The sequence below is a fragment of the Castanea sativa genome, chromosome 9 (assembly GCF_040712315.1).
Source record: "Castanea sativa cultivar Marrone di Chiusa Pesio chromosome 9, ASM4071231v1".
NCBI lineage: Eukaryota > Viridiplantae > Streptophyta > Magnoliopsida > Fagales > Fagaceae > Castanea > Castanea sativa.
In genome coordinates this window covers 741,979-766,711 of record NC_134021.1, presented here as the reverse complement: position 1 = coordinate 766,711, position 24,733 = coordinate 741,979, and the positions used below count along the sequence as shown (strand labels likewise).

At 33.6% G+C, this 24,733-nt stretch overlaps 2 protein-coding genes across 2 annotated transcripts; one reads left to right on the top strand and one right to left on the bottom strand.

The window, feature by feature from the left end:
- Positions 1–10,707: 10,707 nt before the first annotated feature.
- LOC142610439 (uncharacterized) lies at positions 10,708–13,606 on the top strand. Its single transcript, XM_075782249.1, has 2 exons — positions 10,708–12,421; positions 12,957–13,606. Exons 1-2 carry the CDS (start codon positions 10,708–10,710, stop codon positions 13,604–13,606), a joined length of 2,364 nt encoding a protein of 787 aa, XP_075638364.1.
- A 2,398-nt stretch (positions 13,607–16,004) lies between these two features.
- Positions 16,005–23,565, bottom strand: LOC142610379 (uncharacterized). The gene is made up of 7 exons (XM_075782188.1): positions 23,190–23,565; positions 21,939–22,003; positions 21,530–21,561; positions 20,340–21,223; positions 16,966–17,055; positions 16,763–16,824; positions 16,005–16,360 (listed from the first exon to the last, which is right to left on the bottom strand). Exons 1-7 carry the CDS (start codon positions 23,397–23,399, stop codon positions 16,255–16,257), a joined length of 1,449 nt encoding a protein of 482 aa, XP_075638303.1. The 5' UTR covers positions 23,400–23,565; the 3' UTR covers positions 16,005–16,254.
- Between the last annotated feature and the right edge of the window lie 1,168 nt (positions 23,566–24,733).

Here is a 24,733-nt window from a genome sequence, read left to right as displayed (position 1 = left end):
GAGAAATGCAAACACAAGATAGTACCGAGATGTGTTATTGAAGAGGAAATCGATGTACTCAGCAAAAAACCTCTCTGCAGCCCTCTAAACCGAAATCGATCCACTAGTAAATAAGTTGGAGTATACAAATATCAAAAAGACCCTCTAAGCCTAATCTACGCAATGTACTTGAGCCCTTCAAGCTCTAGCTACCAACAGACTTCTTGTCTTCACTAGTTATAGAGATCTCGCAATTCCGCCCGATTGCATCCGCCACTCAATGGCTTCTTTTAATGCTTCCCATAGGCACCAAAACTTCTCTCAACACTTAGAATGGGTGAGGTAAATGTTTGGGCTAAAAACCTCTCAAGGATATGTAGATAGAGAGGCAAGAGTAAATGGGAACTCTAGAGAAATGATGTAGAGGATTCTAGGTAAACAATCTCTAACTCTCAAGTGTTTGGCTAGGGTTTTATCTCTCAAAATTTTCATGTGAATACTCATTGTTCTTCTTACATTTCGTGGGTAATGAGGGTTTATATAGTATTGGTAAAGGTATGAGAAAAAGCACACTCAAAAGTAATCAGGAAGAAAGTTTCGCAGGTCACTTGCAACTTGGCTTGAGTCGCAAATGACTCACGAAATCCAGTCTATCAAAGACTCTTAAAATTCTAGCATGTGCTTTTCACATGGTCTATTTCGCAGGTTGGTACTCGTGAGCCAGTCGCAAGCTAGTCGCAAAATCATCTTCACAAAATCTTCACCAAAATCCCACACACAACCCTTATATTAAATCCCACAAAAATACAGGAAAATAATTTAATAGAATTACAATCAAATTTAACACGGAATTAAAGCCAACATAAAACATAATTGTAAATCACAACTTTACAACTATGTAATTAATTACATCTCTCATATATATTCCATCTCTCTCTTAACTTCTCAATCGGCAGCTGCCACTAATTTGGAGGAATAAGCATAGAATTAGACTATATATATTTAATACCTCCTCTTTGTCCGTAAATTTCTATGAGTGCGAGAAAATCTTTGGGAGGAATAAGTTTTGGTAGTGAGTGATTACATACATGCAATGCATGGTAGTAAGTAGTAACGGCGACATATATATATATATATATATATATATATATATATATATATATAGAAGATCCTATTGCTTGAAAACCAAACCATTATTGGACTATTATAATTTCTAGTTGTCAACAAACTAGACTGCACACTCACACTTAATTATTCTAGTATTTGTAATCAGGTCATATTAACAGGTGTTCTTAGGGAAATTCTTAATAAATCATATATATTAAGAAAATTTTGACATTATTTTTATGAAAAGAGAAATGTCATGGCTCGCTCAACAACTTTGAGGGCCTTAGGCGAAAATTTTAAGTGGGGCCTTTTTATATTTAAATATTAATCAAATAATATATATTGAATTTTTTATTTAAAATCTATTTTTCTTGCTTTTTGAGATGTAAAATTACTAATTAAGTTTTTGTATTAAAGTTCCTCTAACATTTCTTTTTCAATTGATAATATAACTAATCCACTTAATCTTTCTTGTGACATAGTAGACCTTAAATAAGATTTTATTAATTTTAATTTTGAAAAATTTCTTTCTACAGATGCAACCGTAATAGGTATTATTAGTAATATTCTATAAGCAATATATGCATTTTGAAAAGAATCTAGTCTTTTTAAATAATTAAGTACATTAATTGGAGTATTTTCATCTATTTGCATGACTTCTTTTAAAACTATTAGTTCTGAAAATAAATCTAAGCCATCAATATCATAATAAACATCATGTTTGAGAAAACTTTCGAGATTAAGACAATATTTTTTCAAACTATTATCATCTAGTGCTTTTAGTTTTTTTTAAATTAAATAAAAAACCAAAAATATCCTCATATATTTGAAAATTTCCAAACCTACTTTCAATTGATGAAATAACTTGATCTACTATATATATAAAATAATTAATTCTAAAAGATTTTTCAGCAAATTGTGTTATCTCATCATTGGTATTCTCATCAAATTGTTTCTTTCTATGAATTATATATTTTTCATGAAATATAGACTCTAGTTCCATTTTGGTTGCAATCTCTTTAAATGAAATCATAGCAGATGTAAGTCCATCTTCTCTATATTTTTTAAAAAAGATATGAGACCCTTTAGTTGATCTATGGCAACATCAATATACATGTCTTTTGATTGTAAATTTTTACTAACAGAGTTAACGGCAAATAATATATCATACCAAATAGTCATGCCTAACAAGAATTCAAAGCTTTCAAGCTCATATGTTGCCAAACAATCAGCTTCACTTTTTGTTTTAGGATCTTCACTCGTTTTTGCTAATTGTAACAAAGCATCTCTTATTTCTAAAGCTTGAAATTTTATTACTTTTACACTTTCAATTTGACTTTCCCAATGTGTTTGTGACAATGGTTTAAGAGTTAAACTTGAAACATTATCTTGTAAAAATTTTCATCACTTTGTGGAAGAAGAAAACAATGTATATCTACGATGCACTACTCCAAAAAAAGATATAACTTTAGGACAAGAATTTGCCACATCGCATAGCACAAGGTTCAGATTATGACAACCACATAGTGTGTAAAATCCTTGTTTATATCAATTATTCTTTTTTGTACCCTTTTTTTTTCCTTTCACATGAGACCTATTATCATATCCTTGTCCATGTACATCATTAATATCAAGTTCAAGACTTTTTATTACAATTATAATTTCATTAAAAAGACCTTTCCAAAAGTATCATCTACTTTTAAAAATTCTACAAAATGCTCATCTATTTTATGGGACTAGTTGAAATATACACACATTGTAGTACTAGAGTCATTTATTCTTGATGACTTACATTGGGGGTACAATCAAGTATAATTGAAAAAAAATTTGCTTCCTTAATCTTTCTAATAATTTTACCTTTAATTTTGCTGGGACATATGTGAATCATGTTAAGAACATATGTCATTTAGAATTGGTTAATCCTATGACAAAACGTACTTTACTTGTAATTGGGTAGATCTAGGATGTGTTTAATACTTCAAGGAACAAGAGTTCAAGTCCAAGTATTGAAGTCATGCAAATTTATCGAAAAAACAACTGAAGAAGTGTTGTATTTTAAAACTCAATAGCTAGCTCGACAGATAGCATCTATCAAGGTTTAAAAGGGATCTTCAGCTTGATGCTTAACAGCTGCTCAATAAATAACCTATCTATCAAGATTTATGAAAATCAGTTTTTCAGATCTGATTTCTCGCATATCCATGTGTATGTGTTTAGGTTTTCTTTTCTCACAACCCTAAACATATATAAGGATTATTTTAAGGGTCATCAAAGGTTTCACAAGTGTGAGGCAAAGGTTTTGATCAAGCATATTGTGACCGGAGACATACGCCCTAGTTCATCTTTTTCTTGAAGAAGTTGTTGTGTTTGTACGCCGTAGGGTTTTGTAACCAAAGAGCTTTGTGATCTTCATCGTATTGATGAACTGAAGAACTTTTCAGCCAACATCCTTCTCAAGTTGGTGTGTGTTAACGTTCTTGGATTCGTGCAAAGGAGTTAACCGCGTACTGAGATCCGTGCATCGATTGGTTAGTCACGTCCTTTATGTCAGGTGAGTTAATGAGTGCAAAATACTAAGAATCTAATATTAATAAACTGTAAAAAAAAATTTTAAAAAGCAATCACATATACTCAATAAAAATTATCACATGTTTCTCAAAAAATAAATAAAATAAAAATCACCACATAACAAAAATCACCACATGTTCTATCTTATTAAAAATTAGAAAAAAATAATCATAAGTAGTATTAAATTTAGGTAGGAATTTTAAAAGTGACTAATTACGTTTACTTTAAAAAAATAATTTGACTAATTATCTATATTATATAATAAAAATTGTGTTTAATTTTAAATGTATCTATATATACAAATGAATGTATGTGTTACATGCTTTTAAAAAAATAATAATAATTTGACTAATTTTTTATATTTTTATAATAAAAATTTTGTTTAATTTTAAATGCATCCATGCGTTTGCATGGAGTTACATGCTAGTTCATTATAAAAGACAAAGAAATTAAATTATGTTAGGCTAAACAACAATTAATAATTTTATAATTAATGAAACAACAATATAACAAATTATAATTTATAAAAGACAAACTACGTAGGTAATTTATGTTTCTTAAGGAACATCCTAAGAAAAATTCATGAGCCGCCACTGGGTTCGATCTAGTTTAGTCCATCTTAGTTAGGTTGGGTTTGGTCTAGATTACCGATCTACATTTTTGAGTTTGTGGTTTAGGACTCAAAAATCCATATTCAAGCTAAATTTCTAATTGTAAAAGGGTTATTAAAAAAAATTTTTTATTATTATTTAAAAACAGTCCAAACAGTTATACAGTCATGAGATTTAACGGTAAAAGGGCTACCTATTTAATCAATGAATTAAATTGAACAATGAAATGACAATCAAACCAAACTAACTGTAAGCCAATTTTGAATTTTTAACGTGAAGAAGGCTTCCTTTTACAGATTTTTTTTTTTTTTAAATCAAACAGTTTAGAGCTTTGACCTGACTGACATTTTAGGCTACCGTCACAACTTTTGCATGGTACAATAAGATAATTTAGGCCATTCTTTTAAGTCTCACTAATAGTAAGAAACAGTAACATGACAACAGCCCCATTAATATTCATATAAGCGACACAAACCATTCACGTCTGCTTTTTAGGAACTATTTTATGTTATCATTTTAAAAATTACTTTATCAATTATATCATATCATTTTATAGCACACCTAACATCCTAACTTTTATTTATCTCATCTATTCATTAAAATATTAATTTCACCAACTTTTTCTCTCTCTTCCTCTTCATAAAAAATAATTAAAAATACCTACCCACCGCCATAAAATACAATATAACATTTTACAAGTTGCTACAGTGTCATCATAAAAATAGGATGACACTGTAGCACAATTGCAAATTTCTTTGCAATTGCAAGACTTTGCAAGATTGGGTAATAGGGAGTTCTAGGTCTTTGATGCTAAATATTACCAATATATGGCATTTACAAGACCCAATGTAAATGCTTAACCACACCTAAAATATGTTTACATAAACCATGGCAGCGAGTTCATATCAAAAAACCTTGAGGGAGCTTGAGGGGTAGCGCCGCGGGCCGTAGCAGCATGTCAAGGCGAGGAAGGACTCGAGGCCAAGCATCGCAAGCTCTAATTCGATCGGACTAATCTCCAATGCCTAATGTGCTCTGTTGCTCGAGTTTCAGGCAGAGGCGTCGTCGCACCAATATGCTTGGTCTGTTGGTCGTTGTTGTTGAGGAGGTTTTGTTCTTTGGGTTAGGTTTCTAATTTTAGTTTTTGCTTTACCATTTCATGAATCAGTGGATGAGTATTGGGTTTTGGTTTTTTTTTTTTTAGAATTCATTTGGGTTGGGCCGGTTGGGTATTTAGTTAATAATTATTTTGATTTAAAAATCTAGTTAGGGTTGGTTTTGTTTAGGATTGATGTTGGGCTTTTTTTCCTTGGGTGGGCTTGCTCTGTTATATTTTTTTTTTTTTTTTTTTCAGATTCTCTATTATAATTTTTTTTTTTTTTAGATTTTAGTTTAATATTTTTTATGAGCTTTTTCTTTTTGCTTGAAAGTTGAACAAATAATCCACCAAAATTTAATTTTATTAGCATAAAAAAATTTTGAGGATATTCCTATTTTTTTTAAGGGTAAATAAATCAATAAAATTTAAATTATTATATATATAAAAAAATTCAGGTCACTAAATGTAGCACCACCACTAACTGAACCATCCTTCTTTTCAATTGGTATTGGTCCAATTTTTAACAGACTGACCAACCTGGTCCCGTCCTAAAATCTATTTAAAAACCAAACTAATATCACCTTTAACACACACACACACGCGCACATACACACAATACATATATACTTAAGACTTAAGTCTTTTTTTTTTTTTGGCTAAACTTAAGACTTATAAGTCTTCATCACATTTATCTCCAAAAAGAAAAAAGTATTCATCACATAGTATAATGTTATCCCATATTAAATTATCAATTCAAAATCAAATAATGTATGTTCTTAACGTCATATGTGAGTAAATATTGACCAAAATAAAATAAAATAAAATAAAGAAATAAGAAATAAGTTTTTTAAAATTAAAAAATATATATATCAAAACAATGATTTAGTCACATTTCAGCTGAAATCATCATACTCACTAGAATGATTAACTCTTAAGTACCTCCGAAATATGAAAAATGATGCTCTCTCTTCTCACATTCATAGTAGGGTCTACTTAGTAATTTCATAGTGAGATCTATCCTAAATGTAAGAGGAAGGGGAATAATTTCTCCTTACTCTAAGGCTCTATTTAGGAGTTCATAAGAGAAGGGGACGGAATGAAATGAAATGATCATAAGAGAATGAAAATGAATGGAATGGAATGGAATGTATTTAAGTAAGTGAAAGGAATAGAAAAGAATGGAATGGAATGGAATTAAGTAACATTGATTAGATATTTTAAAATAAAGGAATGGAAAGGAATAAAAATGAATGAAATGTAAGGCTGCGTTTGGTTGAGTGTAAAATATTTTCCTAGTGTAAAATAATTTTAGGTAAAAATATTTTCGGGAAAGGAAAATATTTTTAGATGTCTGGTGGCATTTTAAAAAATACTTTGGAAAATATTTTCAGGTTTTTGGTTGTGATCTTGAAAATATTATAGAAAATACATTTTCTACTTGTTGCTAACATTTTCTCAGATTTTCTCAACTTCCAAACAAATATATAATATCATTTCTCAGTCTACAAACACAAAAGAAACAAAACCCAAAAAAAAAAATCATCAAATTCGGTCAAAAAATTCATCAAATCCGGTGCGATCGGTGCTGTGGTGCGATCGGCGCGGTACTGCGATCGACAAGACCGGTGCCGTGGGGTCAATGGGTCATGGCGCGATGCGCAAGTGCAAGCCCGACGGCGCAAAATCACAATGCTGGGGTGCGACGACGCGATCTGGGTCATTGCGCGATGCGATGCGATCTCACAGTGATGCGCAAGCGCAAGCTTGACGGTGCAAGATCGCGGTGCTGGGGTGCGACGGCGCGATCTGGGTCATGACGCGATCTCGCGCCATCGGTGGGTTGGTCTCTGGGAGCGTGGTGCTATCTAGGCTAGTCTCTCTCTCTCTCTCTCTCTCTCTCTCTCTCTTTGCGCTTCTGAGTCCGAAAATGGTTTGAAGTGAAAATTTTTGCTTCAAACCATTTCTAGGTCAACCCCGTTATTTTTACGATCAAAGGAAATGATTTTCCGGAAAACTCTATTTTTCATGCACAACCAAACACAAGGAAATGTGTAAAAGGATTTCCTGAAACCATTTGAAGTCAAAATAAACGCAGCCTAAGTAATCTTGTTTGAAGGCAACATGGAGTGAATGGAATAGAATCATTTTATGACAATATTACTATTAGATCCCTATTTTAAAATAAATGGTTGAATATATAGAGGTATTTTGGGAGTTTTAGTAAAAAAATCAATTAAATCTAATTTCATTACCTCCCATTCTTCCTAATTTCGAGGAGAATGAAAATTTGAGATTTTAAGGAAATAGAGAGGAATGAATATTCCCTCCTATCCATTTCATTCTCTCCCACTTAAACTCCCAAACAAGGGAATGGACTTTCTATTCCTTCCCGTTAAACTCTCGAATAAGAGAATGGAAGAATATTCTAAAATTATTTTTTTCATTCATTTCCATTTCATTCCATTCCCTCCTTCCAAACGAGGCCTAAGAGTACCTAAGAATTTTTCCACTAAAATTTAGTAGATTGGACTATATTCAAATCCTCTAGATTTTGTAGAGTACTCTACCAATAGATTTCCTTAAATCTTAACCACTCTTTAGTAATTTAATGATCTAGATTCTGTCATGTCAACATTCTATTAATAATATTGTTAAAATAATAAAATAATGTTACAAACAAAACAATTAAGAATATTGTTAGTAGAATACTAACATGGCAGAATCTAGATCATTAAATTATTAAAAAATTGTTAGAATTTAAAGAAATTTATTTGGTAGAGTATTTTCGAAAATCTAGAGGATCTGAATCCGATTGGACTATTATAGGAAAATGGATAAGAGGATGCCAAAACTTAAGCTGATATGGAATTAGGAGATGATTCTGATTCATACAATTTAATTAGTCAGAAGGTAATTTTTTGACCGAAATAAAATGAAATTCAACACTGCGTATATTAGCTTTTGAACCGGGTCAATTCTCTGCGACTCTGCCCCCACACTTAGCTTCTTCTTCTTCTTCTTTTGAGAAAGCCCCCACACTTACCTAGGAAAGACAATATTCAAAGAAAACAATATCAAAAAGTTTATTTATATATAATTTTACTAACGCGTGCCGTAAAGCTCACAATAATATACCATTTTTTTTTAAATATTTATCTCCTGATAAATTTTTTTTTAAAACGGATTTGTTAACGGACTCATATATAAAATAAAAACCACAACCAAACAGAGGGCGTTATACCGTTAAGTTGGTTAGAACCAGAAGGGCAACATGAAAACATTGGCGCATGTTAGAACTTAGAACCGAACAGGCCAAGAAAAGGAGAGAGAGAAAGAGAAAGAAGGCATTAGAGCTCAGAAATTTGAGGGAGAACAAATACCAAAACCAATCCGAAAAAATAGGGGATGGAATAGTAGTCTCCTCCTTTGGTGTCTTTGAACCAACAAACACTTGATCTTTCTTTGGTTTGTTAATTTTTCGTTGTATTCTTTGTTCAAATAGAAAAAATATTTATCAATGTATTCTTTGTGCCCCTCTCTCTTGCCGTGGCTATGGCCAAAACTGTGAAAAACCGCAACAACTTGTTGAGCCACACATTTCTCCTCCCCAAAGGTAATAATAATGTTCCTTCCCTATTCCTTTTTTTTTTTTTTAAGAAAAGAAAATGCTGAGCTTTTTTAATGATTCATGTGTAAAGAAATTAAAATGAAAAAAAAAAAACAAAAATTGAAGAAGGCCTAGGGGTTTTATGCATAAATATATATATATATATATATATATATATATATATATATATATATATATATATATATATTTCCCAGATAATTTCATAGCCCATAATGATAATAATTTGCCTACCTTTTTTTCTCTCAACCAAACATGGAAATCAAATGCTAAATTGGGTCTTCCTTCCTTCTCATCCCCAACCACTCCAGTTACCAAATGAGAGAGTAAGTCTTGAATTTTTTTTTTTTTTTTTTTTTTTTTTGGGGTCAGAGATAATTAGCTAAAATCTTCAAGTTGAATTTGTTTATATGTTTCTCTCTCATGTTTTGGACTTGTATAATTCTTTGCTAGCTTATGGGTGATATTCCTTTATTTATCAATATAAAACCATGCTGTTTTTTTTTTTTTTTTCCATGATGGATTCAATCATTTTTAAAATTAATCCATCATTTTTAAAATCTTACATAAATATTTTTTTGTTATCTTTACCAAATATCAATTGGTCATGTGAAAATTCAATTTTCACAATCTAACACATACTTATGCCAAGACAATGGAATTCCATGTTTGTGTGATCAGTGATGCTTGATATTCATGTTAACTTTGAGCAGGTTTGACAAGCTTGTAGCTGAAGTCATTTGTCACTCAAGCAAGTTTGAAAGGCGGAGTTTCTGAACAATGGGAAAGCATTCTTCATTTTCGATAGATAGAACTGATCCAGGATGTGTGTGGAGTATGCTTCATTTTATTAAGTACCAGCACTGGGGTTATATTAAGAAAAAATTTACACCCAAATGGCGTGGTGGTGGGCGTGTCGTGGGTAATCAATTTTTTTATGCAAAATTCTCTTCGTCTAATTACTGTGGGTTCTTTAGTTGCTTTTAGCAAGACATGTTACTTTGGTGTCATAGTTATCTATATGTGATCTTTAAATCAGATGATAAGTCTTCTATTCATATACTAGTCATGGTCAGACATCAAATAGGAAGCCTCTTTCAGTTCAAATTTGAATCTGATTCTGATATCTGATGGTATTATGCCAAAGATAATTATGTGGACTGAATTCTTATTATTTTGATATGCAAAATGTCCTAGGTGGAAACATCACTGTTATTATCACTCTCTTCAGGATCCCTTTGATGATAAACTGATATGTAATATGGACTTCATTTTCCAAGTTACATATGTTTACAACATCTTTTTCTTCTTTGTAGGAGTTGGAAGCCCAGGGAACGATACAACTGCCTTAAGAGAAGACAAAAGGCATAAGTCTTATAGTGCTGATATGGACAACTCTGTTGTAAGTTGACGCAAAAGGATTTTTGCTAGCATGCATTTGTATATTTTTTTTAAGACCAAATTTTTTATGTGAACCACCTATAGAATTTAAAAAGCGGGGAAGGGCAGGTCTTGGTTCTTGGTCCTGATGATTTAGGATTCTAGTCAGTACATTGAATTTCTTGGTGATCGTTCTGATTTAGATTACTGACAGTAGGTTGAATCTAAAATATAGAAATTAGAATGTACCAATTTCTGATTAGCATCTTTACAATAACAATTTAATAAAGAATTTAGCAAAGTTGGTCTGATTTGAAATTTATCAGGTTGGAGAAAAAATGATACAGTATACTCGAGAACCTAGAAGTTCTGTTAAAACCAGAATAAAAGCACTGATTGCTGAGGAGATATCCAAAAAGAAGGGCCACCATCACCGAACTTCATCCTGTCCTGCTAGGCCACTTTTAAAGCGAAGTGATTCCATTCATCACTTGCAACCTTCAGTATTAGATGGTGGAAGTTCCAAAACTCTTCGCCAAACACATGAATACTCTTCTGCTTCCAGCGCAATGGATCCGCTGCCTCTGGTGTCCCATGAAGGTCCAGTTACCAGCGACAAAAGATTTGAAGGGTGTGGCACCATGTTTACAGGAGAATTCCTGGAGGATAACCAGCTTAATGAGAATCAGAATCAACCAACTGAGAACCACACACTTTTTCAGGAAAAGTTGGACAACACAAAGCCTATGATGGAGCAGAAGTTACCACATTCAAAGGAGCTCACTCCAGATTCTTCACTCCAGACAAAGGATTTTCTGGACACCCTTGACACAAGAAATGTAAAAATGGCATTGAATAAGTGTGAGTCATTCCCTTTACCTGGCTCATCAGGCGAAAGAGGTTCTGTGCCTAGTAAACTGACACACATGCAAGAGGGGATTGGGTCTCATGCAACAGAAAAGGTTAAGTTGCATAGTCAATCACAGAAGTCACTCGATTCCAGATACTCGGGAGAACTTGTCAAAAAGTTGATGCCGTACAAAACTGAGTATGAAGCAGATGGAATTCTGAGATCAAATAAAAATACAGCTGAATTTGCTAATATTTCTTCTCTAGGTTCAGTCCAGCTTCTGAAAACTCGGAGTGAGATACATGAGAATCAAGTGGTTGTCAAGAGTTTCAAGGATATTAGACAGAAGATAAAGCATTTAATTAAGGAGAACAGAAAAGAGAGGCATCGGATTGCTATGGATGCTATCCTTCACAAAATTCCTCATGGCCGTGAGTTTTATAAGGAATGGAAGGAGATTACCCATCAATTGAAGCACCCTGCAATAAATAGAGAAGGAAGAGACAGTCCTGGAATTTATTATTCTTCTCCTTCCCTCAGCAAGGGCCAAACACACCACATGAGAAGAACTTCATCTCTCAAAGAGTCAATGGAAAGATATTCTCAGTTGTATCAGACTAGTTTCAACAGAGAAGCCAAATACCGAACCTCTGAAAGACCAATATTGAGAAAAGAAGAGGCATCTTTTCCTTCAGTAAGTCCTTCATTTAGTGCCCCCAAATCACTGGCAAGGGTTCGTTCTTTACCCATTCTCCAAGCTTATATCTATCAGGGCGAGGACTCTTCTGATGCTTTTTCTTCAGGAAGAATAACTAGCAATACTGCAGATGTCACGGAAAGCAGAGAGCATAGTTTTGTTGAACAGAAAAGCCTAGACCTTCCTATAGATTCAGAAAATCAGTTTCAATTACCTACTCTTGCTGAAAATGAAACTCAAGAAAACTTGGTTGGAGTTGGTGAAACTAATGTAGTTATTGGAGATGAGTTTGAATCAATATCAATTACAAACAATGAGGAAAAAGCTAAAGTGGGTTTTGACAACTTGACAGCAGAGGAAATTGCTTCTCACAATGACGACGAAAAGGATATTGGACCCACAAAGGAACCTATTGCTAAACCGGAAGAACTAACTCTGGTCTCTCTGCCTGACTCCAATTTTCAGGAGAAGATAGCCAGCCATGAAGAGTTTCCTTCATCAGAAGGTATTCCCATTTGTCAATTTTTTTACCTTAACACTTCATTATATCATCTCAATTCAAGTGTGTGTATTCTCATGCATACCATCTCTACCCCAAGTGCATGTATTCTCTCTCAATTTAGATTGGTTAGGTAAAAAAAGAGGAACGCATGATTTTTTTACTTGAAGTGAATTATTGGTTTTATCATGTTAATTATAGGCCAGCATATATTGAAGTTAGAATTTCAGAATTATCTTTTTGAGTGCTTTTTTTCTTAATTACATTATCATGTAGTTGTACAGCAAAAGGCCCTGCCTTTGGATTGAACGGACTTTAAATTCTTGTTGCTGCTGCCAAATTATTTTTACAGATATAAGTTAGTGATTTTTGTGTTTGATGGTTTCCTGATCACTTTCCTATATTAAAGTAAGTACAGTTTTTATCCATTCGTAAAGCTATTTTACTTTGTTCCCTTTAAATTGAGCTAAGAAAATTACCCGCCCCTTTCACCACCTTGTGTGCTTTATCACTGAAATGGATGGTGATTATATGAAAGCAGATTCAGAAGAAGTGAAGGGCAGACTTTACAGTGGACTGGATAATGTGGTCAATCAGCAACATGAGTCTGGCATGACTACCCCTGTAGTGGTTGACAAAGGAGTGGAACTTCAGAAAGTAGAATTTCTGAAAAACCTTATGGAAAATGAAATTCCGCATCTTCAATTGGATGCAAAAGACAAAGCTGACTTTAATTACGTGAGAGATATACTAAAGCTGTCTGGATTCAGTGGAAATGAGGCCCTTGGTACATGGCATTCTGATGACCAGCCACTTGATCCTTTGATGTATGAGGAAGTGGAAGGCTGCCTGCTCCCGGATCCTGATTGTTCTGGAAATGAAGAAGGCGAAAATTGTAGTCACCTGCTTTTGTTTGATCTAATCAACGAGGCACTCATGGAGATTCATGAAAGGTCATACAGCTACTGTCCTGGTCCAGCAGGACACCAAGTTCTCAATGAAGTCTGGTCACTTATAAGATGGCACATGAGCCCAAGACCAGAGGTTCACCAGCCAGTGGATCGTGTTGTGATCAAAGATCTAGCAAAGAGAGATGGATGGATGAATCTCAAATTTGATACTGAAAGTGTGGGGCATGAGTTGGAGGACTTGATTTTCGACGATCTTTTAGAAGAAGTATTCATGGCATGAACGTGGGGCTGGAACAAGTTGCTTCTAAAAGTGCCTTCTTTAACTTGATTTTAGCCATAAAATTTTTGGTTCCTGGTTTTTTCTGTTACTACTTACTCATATTGTTTTACCCAAAACTTCATGAAAAGAATAGGAAAGAAGCCAGGTGACAAAGAAAGTTCTTGTTGTATTAGTACTTTTAGTATAGCTACACTATATTTGAGAGTTCATGAAAGAAAGAAAGAAAGAAATCACATAAATGTTTAGTTTTAGTGTTATCTCCATTTTTAATTCTTATTAAATGAGGGTAAAGTAAAGTGTAATTTTATTAAATGAGGGTAAAGTAAAGTGTAATTTTATTCTCATTAAAATAAAATACTCGTCTAATTTGGGCAAAATCTATGATGGGGCTCACCCTTCCATTCCTTCCTTTTTCCTCTCTTTTAACTCATCCGATTGTTCTTTTCCTTCCTATTACTCTTTCTCCCTTCATAAATTATTTGTAAGTGAAAAATCTATTCTGCATTCTTTGGATTAGGGTTCTAAAAACAAGAAAATAAAATTTAAAATAATATAGTTGAATTAGTTCGCCACAATTTGTTAGTGGAAGAAGCTACTCAATTATATTCTTTGGATTATGGTCCTACAAATAAGAAAATAAAATTTTCAAATATGTCAATTGAATCTTCCCTTGCTAAAATCCCCTATGATACATTTTATTAGTTAATCATCTCTAGTTTATGACACAAGTCATTTATGGCTTTCCCTTCTTTTCCTCTCTTTTTGCTTATCCATCCAACCATTATCTTCCTTTCCATTCTCTCCCTCTTTCACAAATAGTTTATCAAGTATTACCCTTACTCCTACAGGAAAGGGGTTTTCCCTCCCCATCCGCCTCTGCATTGCAACTTGCAAGTGTCCCTTCCCCTACTATACCCATAATGAAGATTCTGACATGGAACGTTATTAGAGCGAGAAACAATAGATTCCATTCCCACAATCGTTAGCTACTCCATACTCATAACATTCTTGTCATCATGGAGCCATTGGGACACCACGTTGAATCAAACTCCGAGTTGAGTTTCCAAGTTGATTCCCCCAGGTTTTCAGGTAGTTCATGGCTTTTGTGACGCCACCAACACCAAAATGGATGGTAGTTCACCACTCAAATGAAAGTATTCACCCTGGGCATAGCTTTTTTGGAGAAACAAGTCCGTCTTATTTCAGACGAAAATAACACTAAGTCAACTTAAAATTTTCTTCCAAAATAAGAGGTAGGAGTTCTAGTTGTATTATGATTTGATCTTCTTATCTTTGTTATTGTTTATAAATTTTGTGGCGGGCAAAAAGTGAATCAGACAAATATGGTTGGTTTTAATCCAATTACTATTCGCTCACACAATTAATTTATAGAGATGGGATGTAAAGTCAATCTTTAAGTACCTGTTATAAAACAAAATGTTAAGGTCAGATTAAAATTATGTGTAGTATTCAACAGGAAATAGCTTAGAAATGGCTAAGTGTTCATCCTCGGGTTTAGTCTAAGGATGATGTTACAATTGGATGATTTTTCTCTCTTTTTCTCTCCCAAACTAGACCTCCCTCTGATCCGGGTGCTTCTTGGCTTTATATAACTTAGCAAAGATGCATATAGATCTTACATTTGAAGGGTCATGATCAGACTTCCTTAATACTTGTCCCATCAAGACCGTACTAGAAGGTTTTTACACTAGGGTATTAGCTGTGTAAACACTATTCATAGTTATTTCTTCGTTAATTCAGCCAGCTAAGTGGTTGCAGTGCATTTAATGCGGAAAGGATGGTCACTTTATCCTTCCTTTTTCTTCTCTTCCATTTTCAATACTAAGTTACCTTTGTCTCCCCTCAGATTGCACCGTGCTCCCTTTGACTTTGTCCCTTGACCTTCCAAGGTTAGGCAGGTGTTCTCAACACCCTCACCAATTATGGTTGTTCAACCTAAGTACGAGTTAAATGTATATTTTTCGAAGATAACCAACATGCGTTTCTCAAGGTTTACCTTCATATGAACTTTATTAGCCATTTGGATCCCCCCCCCCCCCCCCCAACAAATTTATTGAAGATTTTTCCCAGAAATATTTTTCTTTTTTTATGTGTTAATTGTTAGGTAGGACATACTATTGGTAGTTGCGTAATTGATCAGTTTTTCTTAAATTTTAACTTTTATTTTCCGAGATATTGGTTCTCTTTTTCTATATACTTTCCAGCATGTTGACATTTACATTTTCCCAAATTAGTTAATTATTAAAAGTCCTAACAGTTGAACCAATAAACCCGTATACCGATCCTTTGATAGATTGGTGCTTGGTACAATTCAGATAACCATGATCACAATAGGCAACGTCACAGTCCCTCCCATACAGACCAAAGGGCTCCACAGTAAGAGAAATAGGATTCTTAATCTTAGATTTCTTCTCTTTATATTCCAACAAAATTTTCTAAGAAAATTTAGTACAAATACATTGTCCTAAAACAAGTAACGAACCAAAAAATGGATTTAGAGAAAAGGGGAAAGATAAAAGCAGGAAAGCGTCCAGGGAATCAAAGTTACAAAATTTAAGATAGACTTGCCAGAATTTTAAAAATTAAAAGTAAGAGAAGAAGAAAAAGAAGGAACTTGTGACACTTGGTCATTCATCATCCGAATAATTGAACTTAATGGAGTGGGATTGCAAATCAATCTGCCCTCCTCTGTATGTCCCACGCTTCTTCTTGGTCTTTTCATGCCGAAAATCCCTGAGCGAGAGAGAGAGGTTGTTAGGGTGCTTCTCTCATACAATGAAGAACACAATGTAAGCTAAGATATCAAAAAAGTGCAAGATATGCGTTCTCATTCACATTGTAACGCTCATGTGTGATTCTCTCAGCCTGAATCTTCTTCACTCAATTAGAAACATCACATATAATAAAGGAAGCAGCTTTCATCATGTTTTGAAAATTGGCCGCTGAGTTAACAGCTTCTGTTTGTTTCCCAAAAAATTGGCAATGAAGATAATATAGTCAATAGTGTTTAGGCCAGCTTTTACCTCAACAACAGAATGCAAAAAATAACAATATATCCAACTAATATTGACATATATTTCATATTTAAAAATAAAAAAATAATTTTGACATAAATGCCATAATAGCAAAACAAACCTTCCTCTAACTTGCCCAAGAATTTCTTGAGCTTTAGCACCATAGCCATTTTCTGCACCATCCTGCAGAGAATTGACCAACAGTAAAAATCTAATACACGCACAGAAGAAAATACAGACAAAATTGGAGGGAGGGAGAAGGGGGGGGGTGAGGGGAGGGGAGGAATACTTTAAAAAAACACACAAAGTATTAGTATATCACACCTTTGCCCAGTAAGAATTATCTTTTAGCCTCTCATCAGTGAATACCACGTCATCAGCTTTTACCCGCTGAAATGCAGTAATTGTCTTTGGCTGCAACAACAAAACCCATCAACATAAATATCACTAGCAATCTACAGCAGTTAAGAAAACAACATTTTCACAGAAAAAGCTCTGCCCCTTGAGAAACATCCTCATCATCACACACAACATCAACAACAGAAATGAAATACAAACATTAAGAAAGAAAATCTCATCAGCACCAAGTTAAAAAATAACAAGTGTGAGTGGGGAAAGAACAAAAAAAAGAAATTAGAAACAAATATCACACCCACAATTTGGTGCACTGAAAATCTGTCCTAAAAGAACTATCATTGTCACAGCATCCTATGAAACTCCTCCCAACCACCCATGGTAAAAAACCAATTCAAAACCCTTTTTTTGCAGTAAGTACTAATTTGTTGAATGTATTGGTTCCTTTTAAAGAAATATTTGAATAAATCCATCAGGTATTTTAGCGATACTTCTTCATTTGAACTTAGGAGGTAATTTATAAAGAACAAATGGGAAATAGTAGCTCATTTAAAGTAAAACCTAGAATACACGAACACCTCATTTGCGGATACGTACCCGTGTCCTTTTTGAAAAATTTAAAAAAAAAATACAGGACACAGTCAGGACACGAGAACGAGAGGAATCAAATACCATTTCACAAAACAAAGCGAGCATTCATGCTCTAAATAGTAATAGTGCATTTGAAAATTAATAAATATCTTTATTCTTGGTTTGTATTCTACTTTCTAAACATCCATTAATAGTCATGGATTTGCTTTCTATTCTATTATTACTCTTAATTTGATATATATTTAACATTGTATGGAAAATAAATGTTTAATAATACATAGAAAATAAAAATAAAAATATATTTAATAATTATTTAATAGAGGTGTCCCGCTGTAACCATGTCCTTTTTTTACAAAAATTGCCGTGTCACCATGTCATGCCAGTACCCCTACCTTTACCCATGTCTGTGCTTCTTAGAGTAAACATTCTTAACGTTATTCTTTTTCAATGCAGTTCTATGAGAAAAAACTCAAGCAAAAGGATGAAAAAACCCATACGATAAGCCATGCTAGTCGGAAGAGGATGAAAAAGGATGTTATAATTCCTCCATACAAATGCCAAAATCCATCAAGAATTTCAAACATTGAATGAATCAGCTAACTTTTGTGTGGGTCTAACATTCTTTAGTTCAATGTTTGGGTTTGTTACTTAACCCATTTGCTCCTTTAATAAAAATAAGTAATGCATGTAAGAAGGTCAAAACCAATTTCCAGTTCACAGTTTTGACAGTTGAACCTCCATTTAACCAAGTTGTTAGCGTGGACACAGATCGGCATAGGTCCCAAATCACAGTTGAACCAATCTAGTTTTTTAAACTACATCTTCAACAGCTCACTATTAAATAAAAGAAGGTTTCTCATATACAAAAAATTAGATTGGTTATCAAATGGAATTTCCACCCTGATGGGAGTGATCCAAATCTCATGGAGTGCACGAGGTACATACCAATAAAAATAACAATAAAAAGTTTGTTTGCTTAATTTTGTAAAACATGGAGATAGATCTTAGATTGTTTTTGCATTCAAAATCAGTGTGCATATGTCCATAAAAAGCATGTGATTACTGCGTAAAACCGATTGACTAGTTTCTATGGTAATATCACCTTAAAGCCAACTGAACATAAAAATAATTCATACACACAATATACGTTATGAATTTTTCTGATATATACATGCATGTATGTGACCAGAAGTACACCCGAAGTTAAGTAAACAAAGAGCCACCCCAAGAAAAGTTAATATGGCAATTCCCTCAAACTGAATTATGTCATGTTTGAAAAATCAAAAAAGCTAGAAAGGCTCAAGCACTGAATTACTAGGAAGCATGGATACTTCAGTTTCACCGTATCAAATACATATCTGTACCAGATAGGCAGATACCTCTGGTATACTCCTGCATGCACATCCTGGCCTTTTAAAAATAAATAAATAAATAGGTAATATGTTTGGGATACGCCGATGATACTACTTTTCGATAAGAGATAGTCCAAACTTATTAAGATTTTTATTTTTATTTTTTTACATATTGATTTCAAAGTTAAAAACTTATCTAGTTATCTTTTATTTACTCTTTTGGATCTTGGTTTGTATTCTAAACATCATTTAAAGGCCATGAATTCACTATGCTTAACAATATATAAAATATATATATAAATAAAAATATATTTAATAATTAATTAATACACATCCCCACCTTATCTTATCCTAATTTTTCAGGAATTTCCATATCACCATATCCCGTATCGTATTGTACCCATACCCAAGCTTCTTAGCTGAATTAGCATATCACATATTAAAAGCGGTTTTACAGAATTGTCATTTAAAAAAAACTATATATGAAAAAAAATTCTCATGAAGTTGGTGCTAACTAAGTCCAAATTGCTATTGTTACAAATATTTTACAACTTGATAGCCAATTTCAAATGCAGAGACAACAACATTCACCTTAAATAATCCATGAATGAAACATTTACTGTATGATATTGAATAAAAAGTTTTTGAAGACACTCTTTTCTCCCTCCCCCTCCCCTTCTTTTTGGATAAGTACTCTGAAGACACTATTCTCTTCTTATTATCTATCACAATATTTAAAGTAAAATTCATCTTAATTGTCCAATGGATTATAAATCACTGATCGCATTCCCTCATTTAAAGAATGATGGGTCCCAACTTACTCTAATTTGTGGTATTTTAGATGAAAATGCTACACCATATGATGAGAGAAGCTGAAAGCAACATAGGTAGATATGGTTAAAAAAGATCTGATAAATATGAAGGTGAAAATGTACAATTGTACATAGGATAAAATATTAAAAACCGATATAGTGGCTGACCTCAAATAGTTTTAAAAAAAAGGATCTATAAAATCAACTTGAAATAATTGGGATTTAGGTTTTATTTAGTTTGGTTTATTATATATTATATAACTGAACTGACACATAAAGGAACTAATGTGAGCTACAGGAATATCATTCAAGCAACAACTCATAACTTTACAACATATATAAATGACAGGACTCTAAAAGTATGCACATGCATATTGTTTACGGTAGAAATTTAATACAATGGATAGTCCCACATGCAAACCAGAGAAAGCCATATATTAGACTAAGATGGTACCTACAACAAAAGACATGTAATGATAGTATTTTGGCAACTGATCAAATACATGGCTGCATTTGATAAATCGAAGGATTTGGATTTTAATTTTGAAGTTGGTGCAAGTGTTGATTAAGAAGGTAGTTAGAATTGTACCTCAACTGAACCATTACGTTGCTTCTTATTTTTATGAAAGGCAGATTTCTCCTCATTTTTCTCAGTGTTTCCATTTGCCTGCCCATCAAGATTTTTGCTACATGGCTTTTGAAAATCCTTTGAACTAACTTGAACACTTTCACGTTGACTTGCCTCATCACTTCCTTGGGATACATTCACCTTTGCAGGATGCTCACTTCTCTCAGATTCTTCAACGGCATTTTTGTCAAGAGCCTGGAAATCATGTTCTTCTGAAGCCAATCTTTTCCGTTTTTTGGAACCTTTCTTCTCATTAGCTACAACCTCATGTGATGCATCAAATTCATTTTTTTCAGAATTGTTTCCATTTACATCTTCTGTCTCAAGATCCTTTGAATTTCCACCAAAAACACTTTCAGAAACCAAACCATCCTTCCGTTTCTTCTTACTTTTTGATTTGACACCAATCTCTTCTGAAGATACCAGTTCTTTATATTTTTCTTCAATTGCTCCAGGCACTGATCCAGATTCCAACTTGCTTTTCTTTTTCTTTCTCTCCTTTCTTTTCATATCAGGTTCCTCTGCAAGTGATTCAGGCAGAATATGATCAGCAGGTTCCTTTGATATTTCTGTGTTGACCTGTTCAATTCCTTGACCAAGAGAATCAGAAATCTTCTTGCTTTTCTTCTTGTCTTTAGATCTTACATTTAGTTCCAGGGCTGCATCATTTGTTATCATCTCATTGGAGTTTTTAGAATCCGGAATTTCACCTGTGGCTCCAGACTGATTGACAACAGCATAGTTATCACTCTTGCTACCTTTTTTCTTTTTCTTACTTCGAGTTTCCAAATGCACAGAAGAATCACATTCTCCCTCTCTTTTACTAGAGTCATCTGCCTTTGTATCTGATATTTAACAGAACTAGAATGAGTTAAATCAAGATTTTTCCATTTAAGCACATCCAGCATTCACTAAGAGAGAGAGAGAGAAAAGCAGGGGCAGGGGCGAATTGGACGAAAGTGATAACTAACAATAACATCTTTTTTTTTATTGGTAAGTTACACAAGCACTCGGTGGATCACCCACAACATCGACCTCCACCTTGCCCTTAGAAGGGAAGGAGGTACCATTTGAGCTGATGTCATTGGCAATAACTCCCACTAACATCATTAAATTTCTGAAAACAATGTATTAAAGAAATGTCGGCTTACTTTGCACATTTTGGTTGATTACTCCTGTATTCCTGCAAAATACACAATGCTCAATAAACAAGAGCATAGAAACTGGAATTCAATGTCTAAATTAACAATGGCACAATAGAAAAGGCACAAAGTGTGAAAGGTAGATTTGGCAGCTGACAGGTAGAAAGACCATCCTGTACATTGGATTCCATTCAAGAGATCATCAATGATATCATCCAGACATTGAATGAAACAATATAAGTATCTGAGTGAGTCCTTTGACATCATGAAAACTAAGAAATCCACCATAAATATATTTGCTAGAGGCATTATAATGATTATATTTTATTATAGACTAATGCTTGTATTAACATGCATATATATGATGTGTGTTTATATATAATCAAACATATAGGAATGAAGAATTTTCTCATCATACCGCGTCTCCATATACTTGTAGCAAATATCCTCCAAATCCAATGTGGAACACTTCAAAACATCTTTCTGCAATAAGAACATTGACAAGTGGAATTCAGGTCAAACTACAAAGATATGCTCTCCAAGAATGAACTGAAAATATTTTACGCAACATAATTGGAAAGAAACAACTAAACTACACATAAACACATTACTAAGGACTTCGATGTCATGGTCTGCTCAAAAAACCCCTTTGCATGGATCAGTCCTACTTCATAATATCAAGTGCAAGTCAATCATAAAACAAATTTCTTTGATATGCTAAAACCAGTCAAGAATGTTGAGAACAATTGGTCATGGAGGATAAATGGAGAAAAGAATTAGAAATGAAAATAACCAAAAACAATTAGTGAATAATTAAAGATGTCATATAAGATATAAGGCAAGGTGCCAACAAGGACATGGGCCCCATGTCAAATAATTATACATTTGAGACTTGTGAGTGTGTTTATGTGCATGTATATAAATGTACATACAAATTATAAATACTTAAAAGGGAGAAAAAAAAAAAGGGTACAACCTAGTACACAAGCATAAAAAGGAATTGCCCGAATTTAAGGGGATAAAAATTAAACACAAAAGTTTGCATTTGTATAAGCAGTTGGAAAACTGTGTTTTAAGTTTAAAATGAGTGCTTGTAAAAAAGCTACAAAGACTTGTGATTGCAAAACAAAGTTTTGGGTTTTAAAGAACGCTCTTTTAATCTCCCAAAATGCCTAACCAAACTGACCCCAAATATGTCTCTGCAAGAAAATAATATGAAACTAAACACAGCCATCATTTCTATAACCATACCCCATCATAGTATAATTTATATACAGGGCTTTCCAAAGGCCATCACATCACAACAACAAAATAGCTCAGACAACCGGTTATGACCCTCTTCACTTCTGCTACTGATTTATATCCAACTTAAGTCATTGAGGCCAATCCATATCTAACTTAATTGGTTCAGTCTCAGTCACACCCCGTTTGATACGTGAGTGACGGATTTTCACAAACTTTTTCACTCGCACGTATTCCCAAAAAAATTGAAAACTTTTGTTTAAACAGACGGACCAAACGGGCCATAGATTTTCCAGCACTTTTTTTGTTTTAGTTAGGGCATGTGTGGTTTATGTCTTATGAACCTGTTTTGTAATAACATTTTCCACTTGCCCTGCTACGATTTTGAGCTCTATATTAAAAATTTTATGCATCTAAAAAAAAAAACCTGGAGTTGAGCTTCAGATAGGAACTTCTTGAGGGTCTTGGAGAAGCCATTGCAGTCCAAGAAGTGAGCAACGGCCTGTAGGAGAAGGGGCTTGTGGTCGGTGCTGGGTTTCTTCATGTTCATGTTTAGCACAACTTGGCGAGGCTTCAGGGCTAGAAGGATAGGGTCCACTGCTTCCAATTCTCCTCTTCTTCTTAGGGTATTGGGCATCCAATGGAGAGCAGAACGAACTTCTCCGCTGCGCCTGCGCCCGCCCCTATTGACCACTGGAAAGGTAGGTAATGGGCTGATTCACTTTAGGAATTGCGGGGTTTTGTTTAGGGTTTGTAAAAGTAAAACTCTTAAGCCTCCCTCACCTATAGTGCTATAATTTAATGGGCGGTTTTTTTTTTTTTTTTTTTTTTTTAAGAAACATGGCGGTTTGTAGGATTTTTTTTTTCCTTCAAAATAACACTTACTATCAAACTATTACGTTAGTTACCAATGTTTTCAAACTATTTAAGAAACTAACCTCTCAAGTCTGTTAGAGTCGATTTCAATAAAGCAAATCGAGTGTGAGAGAGTCGAGTTCAACAAAACTTGAGTATTGGATACACGATTTGTATGGAAATCAAGTCCTTAAGACTCGAGTTCCCTAAAGCAGATCCAGCAAGAACACAGCAACCCAACAAGCAACAAAAAATGCAGCAGCAATGCAACCCAAAAAATGTAGCAACGTAGACTAGAAAACATTGCAACGCAACCCACAAAAATGCAGCAACACAACAGCAACGGTTTGGATTCTCTCTCTCTCTCTCTCTCTCTCTCTCTCAACCAGATTTGTAGAAACCCTAGCCTTTGGGTTTTGGGTATTTTCTAAATTTTCATTTGGGTAGTTGGGTAGAAAGAAAACCATATTCTCTCACTCTCTCTCTCTCTAAACCAGATTTGTAGAAACAAAGCCTTTGAGTTTTAGGTATTTTCAGAATTTTGATTTGGATCTTTGAGTTTTGGGTATTTTCTAAATATTTGATTTAGTGTCAAGAAAGAAAAAAGAAGGAACTGGAAGGGAAAAGTATCCCGTAGGAACTTGAACTCGAGTTCCTAAAACTTGAGTTCAACATAAAAATCGAGTTTAATATACTCTATTTGCTACAGTGAATTCGAGTTTTTCTAACTTGAGATGTTAGATTCCTAAATAGTTTGAAAACGTTGCTAACTAACGAAATTGTTTGAGAAAGGTTGTTATTTTGAAGAAAAAAAATCCTTGGTTTGGATTAGTTTAGGGTTTGTATTCCTTTTAAGATTTAATCATGTGACTACTTAATTAAAAAATACACTTTCATCTTATGAGAAAAAATTTACGTGGCAAAATTTTAAAATGAGAACCTAAGAAATAACATCTAAGTACTGTATTTAAGTTTTTCTCCATTATTAAATACTAATCACACAAAAAAGTATTGAGTATTAGATATGATTTAATCTTAATTTAATTAATTTACTACAATCATCATATCATTATTGTAGATGATAAGTCCAGGAGTACATATCTTTATATATATATT